This window comes from Malaya genurostris, chromosome 2 (genome assembly GCF_030247185.1).
Source record: "Malaya genurostris strain Urasoe2022 chromosome 2, Malgen_1.1, whole genome shotgun sequence".
NCBI classification, from domain to species: domain Eukaryota; kingdom Metazoa; phylum Arthropoda; class Insecta; order Diptera; family Culicidae; genus Malaya; species Malaya genurostris.
In genome coordinates, this window is record NC_080571.1 from 72,267,876 (window position 1) to 72,278,592 (window position 10,717).

Here is a 10,717-nt window from a genome sequence, read left to right on the forward strand (position 1 = left end):
TGTGTCTAAAGTGCGTTAAAAGGTAATAAAAGGTTGTTGTTTTTTTGCAGTGATGCCAGTGTTGACAAGGTCTGTTAAAAAATTTAATATTCAACTCAATTTATTAAAGCTACAGATTATTATTGAACAGAAATGAGATTCAACAAACCTCCATATATTTTGTGATTATTTGTCGCTTTCTCTTGTCATAATTTGAAACGACATTTAACACAAATGTGTATATATTATATTCCATAATTCTAACAAGACTAAAGACAATCACAATTTGCTTTCTTTCACAGATTCCACCGTAAACGCCACAGTCGATCGCAGCAGTAGTTCCGGCAACACTGTACCGTTTATCCCCTAGCAAAATTTTAGTTTTCCTTTCCTTCATTGCCTATGTCCTTACAAACATTTGAAGTGCTTTGAGGCGAGTATGCTTTTTGATTGTATTCTGCTTTACCTTTTCCAAAAAGGACATGCTGCCGATGGAGGGGGAAATCCTCTCAGCAAGGTAACTATATAAAGCTAACTCTCATCCCATGGTAAGCATAGTTTTCTTTCTGATTTCGGAAGATTGACATCACATTTGTGCCTCAGCAGATATCTGCAACAACAATAAAAAAAAACTCAAAAGTGGAAAAGTTACGCTAACATTAAACAACAAAATGTCTCGATCATTTTTGGTGGATTCTCTTATCAGTGATAAACCGACACCGGTGAAAAATAATGTGTACAATTACAGTCAGTTCACTCAGTTACCAGTGACTCCACCGGCTACATTACCGTATTCGGCTTGCTATGTCGGGAGTTATTTGTTCTCACTTGGAATACAACAACAACAACAGCAACAGCAGCAACAACAACTGCAATCTCATCAGCTGCATCTTCCTCTGTACCACCAACCACCGCCAGTGCCAGGACTTACTTTGGATCTCTCACCTAAACTGTACCAACCTACGGATGTACCTCCGCTGAAACTTTCGCCCAAAGAGGACTACTACCGCAAACTATACCGCTGTGAGAAAACCCCGGAACGTTTCATGCCTTACGCATCACCACCCAGCAGTAAACGTTTGCCCACTGCTCCGGTAAGCAAATCTTCAACACCATCGCCAACCCCACTGGATGCGGCCGCTTACGCTATCGATGACGAACTGTCCAGCAAACGCATTCGTACCGCGTTCACCAGCACCCAACTGCTGGAACTGGAGCGGGAGTTCGCTTCGAATATGTACCTCACGAGGCTTCGTCGTATCGAGATTGCCACCCGTTTGCGTCTGTCCGAGAAACAGGTGAAAATTTGGTTCCAAAACCGTCGCGTCAAGCGCAAGAAGGGAGATGCTCCGATCTGTACCGACAGTCCCGGTTCTTCTCCGTGCCGTGCACAAAGTCAAAATCAAAAGTGCTGCTGCAAAGCTGCCGGTTGTGGAGCCAGTTCTGATGGTGAGGAAAGCTCCGGCCAGGATACGGAACAGAAACCAAAATTGGAAGGCGGCCAATTACTGCAGCAGCATCCCTGGGATTTCAGCAAAGGTTTCCATTGACGGTAGGCGCAGAGTACGCGCTGCCGACGGCATCCAGTGATTTGTAGATAGGAATGACGAATTGTTCACGTGTAGATAGATATTTTAGGAGTTCAACTGCTGTTGATTTATTGAATAGTATATCAAAACGATGTATTTTATATTCCTTTTTTAATGTTTCCCAGTCTGAAAATAAATAATTTCGAAAACAAGAAAATTCTTTATTTTTACGTTTCGTCTTTGACTCATCAGTGCAGAGCAGTTCAAATTGAACTGCTTAGTGCTAAACTCGGCAGTTCAATTTGAACCGCTAAGCAGACGTAAAGTTTCTGCTACTTCCAGAACACTTTTTGTTTTGCAACGAAGTGCAATGTCTTTTCTGACGTGCCGAACGAAAACGTGTTTTCGACTTTTCTGGCCGATGCAGGTATGGTCATTTAGGGGTTAGCCAAATTTTGTGCTAGGGCACATAACCGTTTTCATTATTTTTACGTTTCGTCTTTGACTCATCAGTGCAGAGCAGTTCAAATTGAACTGCTTAGTGCTAAACTCGGCAGTTCAATTTGAACCGCTAAGCAGACGTAAAGTTTCTGCTACTTACAGAACACTTTTTGTTTTGCAACGAAGTGCAATATCTTTTCTGACGTGCCGAACGAAAACGTGTTTTCGACTTTTCTGGCCGATGCAGGTATGGTCATTTAGGGGTTAGCCAAATTTTGTGCTAGGGCACATAACCGTTTTCATTATTTTTACGTTTCGTCTTTGACTCATCAGTGCAGAGCAGTTCAAATTGAACTGCTTAGTGCTAAACTCGGCAGTTCAATTTGAACCGCTAAGCAGACGTAAAGTTTCTGCTACTTCCAGAACACTTTTTGTTTTGCAACGAAGTGCAATGTCTTTTCTGACGTGCCGAACGAAAACGTGTTTTCGACTTTTCTGGCCGATGCAGGTATGGTCATTTAGGGGTTAGCCAAATTTTGTGCTAGGGCACATAACCGTTTTCATTATTTTTACGTTTCGTCTTTGACTCATCAGTGCAGAGCAGTTCAAATTGAACTGCTTAGTGCTAAACTCGGCAGTTCAATTTGAACCGCTAAGCAGACGTAAAGTTTCTGCTACTTCCAGAACACTTTTTGTTTTGCAACGAAGTGCAATGTCTTTTCTGACGTGCCGAACGAAAACGTGTTTTCGACTTTTCTGGCCGATGCAGGTATGGTCATTTAGGGGTTAGCCAAATTTTGTGCTAGGGCACATAACCGTTTTCATTATTTTTACGTTTCGTCTTTGACTCATCAGTGCAGAGCAGTTCAAATTGAACTGCTTAGTGCTAAACTCGGCAGTTCAATTTGAACCGCTAAGCAGACGTAAAGTTTCTGCTACTTACAGAACACTTTTTGTTTTGCAACGAAGTGCAATATCTTTTCTGACGTGCCGAACGAAAACGTGTTTTCGACTTTTCTGGCCGATGCAGGTATGGTCATTTAGGGGTTAGCCAAATTTTGTGCTAGGGCACATAACCGTTTTCATTATTTTTACGTTTCGTCTTTGACTCATCAGTGCAGAGCAGTTCAAATTGAACTGCTTAGTGCTAAACTCGGCAGTTCAATTTGAACCGCTAAGCAGACGTAAAGTTTCTGCTACTTCCAGAACACTTTTTGTTTTGCAACGAAGTGCAATATCTTTTCTGACGTGCCGAACGAAAACGTGTTTTCGACTTTTCTGGCCGATGCAGGTATGGTCATTTAGGGGTTAGCCAAATTTTGTGCTAGGGCACATAACCGTTTTCATTATTTTTACGTTTCGTCTTTGACTCATCAGTGCAGAGCAGTTCAAATTGAACTGCTTAGTGCTAAACTCGGCAGTTCAATTTGAACCGCTAAGCAGACGTAAAGTTTCTGCTACTTCCAGAACACTTTTTGTTTTGCAACGAAGTGCAATGTCTTTTCTGACGTGCCGAACGAAAACGTGTTTTCGACTTTTCTGGCCGATGCAGGTATGGTCATTTAGGGGTTAGCCAAATTTTGTGCTAGGGCACATAACCGTTTTCATTATTTTTACGTTTCGTCTTTGACTCATCAGTGCAGAGCAGTTCAAATTGAACTGCTTAGTGCTAAACTCGGCAGTTCAATTTGAACCGCTAAGCAGACGTAAAGTTTCTGCTACTTACAGAACACTTTTTGTTTTGCAACGAAGTGCAATATCTTTTCTGACGTGCCGAACGAAAACGTGTTTTCGACTTTTCTGGCCGATGCCGGTATGGTCATTTAGGGGTTAGCCAAATTTTGTGCTAGGGCACATAACCGTTTTCATTATTTTTACGTTTCGTCTTTGACTCATCAGTGCAGAGCAGTTCAAATTGAACTGCTTAGTGCTAAACTCGGCAGTTCAATTTGAACCGCTAAGCAGACGTAAAGTTTCTGCTACTTCCAGAACACTTTTTGTTTTGCAACGAAGTGCAATGTCTTTTCTGACGTGCCGAACGAAAACGTGTTTTCGACTTTTCTGGCCGATGCAGGTATGGTCATTTAGGGGTTAGCCAAATTTTGTGCTAGGGCACATAACCGTTTTCATTATTTTTACGTTTCGTCTTTGACTCATCAGTGCAGAGCAGTTCAAATTGAACTGCTTAGTGCTAAACTCGGCAATTCAATTTGAACCGCTAAGCAGACGTAAAGTTTCTGCTACTTCCAGAACACTTTTTGTTTTGCAACGAAGTGCAATGTCTTTTCTGACGTGCCGAACGAAAACGTGTTTTCGACTTTTCTGGCCGATGCAGGTATGGTCATTTAGGGGTTAGCCAAATTTTGTGCTAGGGCACATAACCGTTTTCATTATTTTTACGTTTCGTCTTTGACTCATCAGTGCAGAGCAGTTCAAATTGAACTGCTTAGTGCTAAACTCGGCAGTTCAATTTGAACCGCTAAGCAGACGTAAAGTTTCTGCTACTTCCAGAACACTTTTTGTTTTGCAACGAAGTGCAATGTCTTTTCTGACGTGCCGAACGAAAACGTGTTTTCGACTTTTCTGGCCGATGCAGGTATGGTCATTTAGGGGTTAGCCAAATTTTGTGCTAGGGCACATAACCGTTTTCATTATTTTTACGTTTCGTCTTTGACTCATCAGTGCAGAGCAGTTCAAATTGAACTGCTTAGTGCTAAACTCGGCAGTTCAATTTGAACCGCTAAGCAGACGTAAAGTTTCTGCTACTTCCAGAACACTTTTTGTTTTGCAACGAAGTGCAATGTCTTTTCTGACGTGCCGAACGAAAACGTGTTTTCGACTTTTCTGGCCGATGCAGGTATGGTCATTTAGGGGTTAGCTAAATTTTGTGCTAGGGCACATAACCGTTTTCATTATTTTTACGTTTCGTCTTTGACTCATCAGTGCAGAGCAGTTCAAATTGAACTGCTTAGTGCTAAACTCGGCAGTTCAATTTGAACCGCTAAGCAGACGTAAAGTTTCTGCTACTTCCAGAACACTTTTTGTTTTGCAACGAAGTGCAATGTCTTTTCTGACGTGCCGAACGAAAACGTGTTTTCGACTTTTCTGGCCGATGCAGGTATGGTCATTTAGGGGTTAGCCAAATTTTGTGCTAGGGCACATAACCGTTTTCATTATTTCTACGTTTCGTCTTTGACTCATCAGTGCAGAGCAGTTCAAATTGAACTGCTTAGTGCTAAACTCGGCAGTTCAATTTGAACCGCTAAGCAGACGTAAAGTTTCTGCTACTTACAGAACACTTTTTGTTTTGCAACGAAGTGCAATGTCTTTTCTGACGTGCCGAACGAAAACGTGTTTTCGACTTTTCTGGCCGATGCAGGTATGGTCATTTAGGGGTTAGCCAAATTTTGTGCTAGGGCACATAACCGTTTTCATTATTTTTACGTTTCGTCTTTGACTCATCAGTGCAGAGCAGTTCAAATTGAACTGCTTAGTGCTAAACTCGGCAGTTCAATTTGAACCGCTAAGCAGACGTAAAGTTTCTGCTACTTACAGAACACTTTTTGTTTTGCAACGAAGTGCAATGTCTTTTCTGACGTGCCGAACGAAAACGTGTTTTCGACTTTTCTGGCCGATGCAGGTATGGTCATTTAGGGGTTAGCCAAATTTTGTGCTAGGGCACATAACCGTTTTCATTATTTTTACGTTTCGTCTTTGACTCATCAGTGCAGAGCAGTTCAAATTGAACTGCTTAGTGCTAAACTCGGCAGTTCAATTTGAACCGCTAAGCAGACGTAAAGTTTCTGCTACTTACAGAACACTTTTTGTTTTGCAACGAAGTGCAATGTCTTTTCTGACGTGCCGAACGAAAACGTGTTTTCGACTTTTCTGGCCGATGCAGGTATGGTCATTTAGGGGTTAGCCAAATTTTGTGCTAGGGCACATAACCGTTTTCATTATTTTTACGTTTCGTCTTTGACTCATCAGTGCAGAGCAGTTCAAATTGAACTGCTTAGTGCTAAACTCGGCAGTTCAATTTGAACCGCTAAGCAGACGTAAAGTTTCTGCTACTTACAGAACACTTTTTGTTTTGCAACGAAGTGCAATGTCTTTTCTGACGTGCCGAACGAAAACGTGTTTTCGACTTTTCTGGCCGATGCCGGTATGGTCATTTAGGGGTTAGCCAAATTTTGTGCTAGGGCACATAACCGTTTTCATTATTTTTACGTTTCGTCTTTGACTCATCAGTGCAGAGCAGTTCAAATTGAACTGCTTAGTGCTAAACTCGGCAGTTCAATTTGAACCGCTAAGCAGACGTAAAGTTTCTGCTACTTACAGAACACTTTTTGTTTTGCAACGAAGTGCAATATCTTTTCTGACGTGCCGAACGAAAACGTGTTTTCGACTTTTCTGGCCGATGCAGGTATGGTCATTTAGGGGTTAGCCAAATTTTGTGCTAGGGCACATAACCGTTTTCATTATTTTTACGTTTCGTCTTTGACTCATCAGTGCAGAGCAGTTCAAATTGAACTGCTTAGTGCTAAACTCGGCAGTTCAATTTGAACCGCTAAGCAGACGTAAAGTTTCTGCTACTTCCAGAACACTTTTTGTTTTGCAACGAAGTGCAATGTCTTTTCTGACGTGCCGAACGAAAACGTGTTTTCGACTTTTCTGGCCGATGCAGGTATGGTCATTTAGGGGTTAGCCAAATTTTGTGCTAGGGCACATAACCGTTTTCATTATTTTTACGTTTCGTCTTTGACTCATCAGTGCAGAGCAGTTCAAATTGAACTGCTTAGTGCTAAACTCGGCAGTTCAATTTGAACCGCTAAGCAGACGTAAAGTTTCTGCTACTTCCAGAACACTTTTTGTTTTGCAACGAAGTGCAATGTCTTTTCTGACGTGCCGAACGAAAACGTGTTTTCGACTTTTCTGGCCGATGCAGGTATGGTCATTTAGGGGTTAGCTAAATTTTGTGCTAGGGCACATAACCGTTTTCATTATTTTTACGTTTCGTCTTTGACTCATCAGTGCAGAGCAGTTCAAATTGAACTGCTTAGTGCTAAACTCGGCAGTTCAATTTGAACCGCTAAGCAGACGTAAAGTTTCTGCTACTTCCAGAACACTTTTTGTTTTGCAACGAAGTGCAATGTTTTTTCTGACGTGCCGAACGAAAACGTGTTTTCGACTTTTCTGGCCGATGCAGGTATGGTCATTTAGGGGTTAGCCAAATTTTGTGCTAGGGCACATAACCGTTTTCATTATTTTTACGTTTCGTCTTTGACTCATCAGTGCAGAGCAGTTCAAATTGAACTGCTTAGTGCTAAACTCGGCAGTTCAATTTGAACCGCTAAGCAGACGTAAAGTTTCTGCTACTTCCAGAACACTTTTTGTTTTGCAACGAAGTGCAATGTCTTTTCTGACGTGCCGAACGAAAACGTGTTTTCGACTTTTCTGGCCGATGCAGGTATGGTCATTTAGGGGTTAGCCAAATTTTGTGCTAGGGCACATAACCGTTTTCATTATTTTTACGTTTCGTCTTTGACTCATCAGTGCAGAGCAGTTCAAATTGAACTGCTTAGTGCTAAACTCGGCAGTTCAATTTGAACCGCTAAGCAGACGTAAAGTTTCTGCTACTTACAGAACACTTTTTGTTTTGCAACGAAGTGCAATGTCTTTTCTGACGTGCCGAACGAAAACGTGTTTTCGACTTTTCTGGCCGATGCAGGTATGGTCATTTAGGGGTTAGCCAAATTTTGTGCTAGGGCACATAGCCGTTTTCATTATTTTTACGTTTCGTCTTTGACTCATCAGTGCAGAGCAGTTCAAATTGAACTGCTTAGTGCTAAACTCGGCAGTTCAATTTGAACCGCTAAGCAGACGTAAAGTTTCTGCTACTTACAGAACACTTTTTGTTTTGCAACGAAGTGCAATGTCTTTTCTGACGTGCCGAACGAAAACGTGTTTTCGACTTTTCTGGCCGATGCAGGTATGGTCATTTAGGGGTTAGCCAAATTTTGTGCTAGGGCACATAGCCGTTTTCATTATTTTTACGTTTCGTCTTTGACTCATCAGTGCAGAGCAGTTCAAATTGAACTGCTTAGTGCTAAACTCGGCAGTTCAATTTGAACCGCTAAGCAGACGTAAAGTTTCTGCTACTTACAGAACACTTTTTGTTTTGCAACGAAGTGCAATGTCTTTTCTGACGTGCCGAACGAAAACGTGTTTTCGACTTTTCTGGCCGATGCCGGTATGGTCATTTAGGGGTTAGCCAAATTTTGTGCTAGGGCACATAACCGTTTTCATTATTTTTACGTTTCGTCTTTGACTCATCAGTGCAGAGCAGTTCAAATTGAACTGCTTAGTGCTCAACTCGGCAGTTCAATTTGAACCGCTCTGCACTGATGACTCAAAGACGAAACGTAAAAATAATGAAAACGGTTATGTGCCCTAGCACAAAATTTGGCTAACCCCTAAATGACCATACCTGCATCGGCCAGAAAAGTCGAAAACACGTTTTCGTTCGGCACGTCAGAAAAGACATTGCACTTCGTTGCAAAACAAAAAGTGTTCTGGAAGTAGCAGAAACTTTACGTCTGCTTAGCGGTTCAAATTGAACTGCCGAGTTTAGCACTAAGCAGTTCAATTTGAACTGCTCTGCACTGATGAGTCAAAGACGAAACGTAAAAATAATGAAAACGGTTATGTGCCCTAGCACAAAATTTGGCTAACCCCTAAATGACCATACCGGCATCGGCCAGAAAAGTCGAAAACACGTTTTCGTTCGGCACGTCAGAAAAGATATTGCACTTCGTTGCAAAACAAAAAGTGTTCTGTAAGTAGCAGATACTTTACGTCTGCTTAGCGGTTCAAATTGAACTGCCGAGTTTAGCACTAAGCAGTTCAATTTGAACTGCTCTGCACTGATGAGTCAAAGACGAAACGTAAAAATAATGAAAACGGTTATGTGCCCTAGCACAAAATTTGGCTAACCCCTAAATGACCATACCGGCATCGGCCAGAAAAGTCGAAAACACGTTTTCGTTCGGCACGTCAGAAAAGATATTGCACTTCGTTGCAAAACAAAAAGTGTTCTGTAAGTAGCAGATACTTTACGTCTGCTTAGCGGTTCAAATTGAACTGCCGAGTTTAGCACTAAGCAGTTCAATTTGAACTGCTCTGCACTGATGAGTCAAAGACGAAACGTAAAAATAATGAAAACGGTTATGTGCCCTAGCACAAAATTTGGCTAACCCCTAAATGACCATACCTGCATCGGCCAGAAAAGTCGAAAACACGTTTTCGTTCGGCACGTCAGAAAAGATATTGCACTTCGTTGCAAAACAAAAAGTGTTCTGTAAGTAGCAGAAACTTTACGTCTGCTTAGCGGTTCAAATTGAACTGCCGAGTTTAGCACTAAGCAGTTCAATTTGAACTGCTCTGCACTGATGAGTCAAAGACGAAACGTAAAAATAATGAAAACGGTTATGTGCCCTAGCACAAAATTTGGCTAACCCCTAAATGACCATACCTGCATCGGCCAGAAAAGTCGAAAACACGTTTTCGTTCGGCACGTCAGAAAAGATATTGCACTTCGTTGCAAAACAAAACGTGTTCTGTAAGTAGCAGAAACTTTACGTCTGCTTAGCGGTTCAAATTGAACTGCCGAGTTTAGCACTAAGCAGTTCAATTTGAACTGCTCTGCACTGATGAGTCAAAGACGAAACGTAAAAATAATGAAAACGGTTATGTGCCCTAGCACAAAATTTGGCTAACCCCTAAATGACCATACCTGCATCGGCCAGAAAAGTCGAAAACACGTTTTCGTTCGGCACGTCAGAAAAGACATTGCACTTCGTTGCAAAACAAAAAGTGTTCTGGAAGTAGCAGAAACTTTACGTCTGCTTAGCGGTTCAAATTGAACTGCCGAGTTTAGCACTAAGCAGTTCAATTTGAACTGCTCTGCACTGATGAGTCAAAGACGAAACGTAAAAATAATGAAAACGGTTATGTGCCCTAGCACAAAATTTGGCTAACCCCTAAATGACCATACCTGCATCGGCCAGAAAAGTCGAAAACACGTTTTCGTTCGGCACGTCAGAAAAGATATTGCACTTCGTTGCAAAACAAAAAGTGTTCTGTAAGTAGCAGATACTTTACGTCTGCTTAGCGGTTCAAATTGAACTGCCGAGTTTAGCACTAAGCAGTTCAATTTGAACTGCTCTGCACTGATGAGTCAAAGACGAAACGTAAAAATAATGAAAACGGTTATGTGCCCTAGCACAAAATTTGGCTAACCCCTAAATGACCATACCTGCATCGGCCAGAAAAGTCGAAAACACGTTTTCGTTCGGCACGTCAGAAAAGACATTGCACTTCGTTGCAAAACAAAAAGTGTTCTGTAAGTAGCAGAAACTTTACGTCTGCTTAGCGGTTCAAATTGAACTGCCGAGTTTAGCACTAAGCAGCTCAATTTGAACTGCTCTGCACTGATGAGTCAAAGACGAAACGTAAAAATAATGAAAACGGTTATGTGCCCTAGCACAAAATTTGGCTAACCCCTAAATGACCATACCTGCATCGGCCAGAAAAGTCGAAAACACGTTTTCGTTCGGCACGTCAGAAAAGATATTGCACTTCGTTGCAAAACAAAAAGTGTTCTGTAAGTAGCAGATACTTTACGTCTGCTTAGCGGTTCAAATTGAACTGCCGAGTTTAGCACTAAGCAGTTCAATTTGAACTGCTCTGCACTGATGAGTCAAAGACGA

General features: G+C 41.7%; 1 protein-coding gene across 1 annotated transcript; it reads left to right on the forward strand.

Moving 5' to 3' along the window:
* The first annotated feature begins 650 nt into the window (after positions 1–650).
* On the forward strand, positions 651–1,529 carry LOC131430799 (homeobox protein ceh-12-like). The gene has a single exon (XM_058596011.1). The coding sequence runs from the start codon at positions 651–653 to the stop codon at positions 1,527–1,529; it is 879 nt and encodes a 292-aa protein (XP_058451994.1).
* The last annotated feature ends 9,188 nt before the right edge of the window (positions 1,530–10,717 follow it).

Bases quoted from the DNA above. Each gene is read 5' to 3' on its own strand.
- LOC131430799 (XM_058596011.1), top strand. From the start codon at position 651: ATGTCTCGATCATTTTTGGTGGATTCTCTTATCAGTGATAAACCGACA.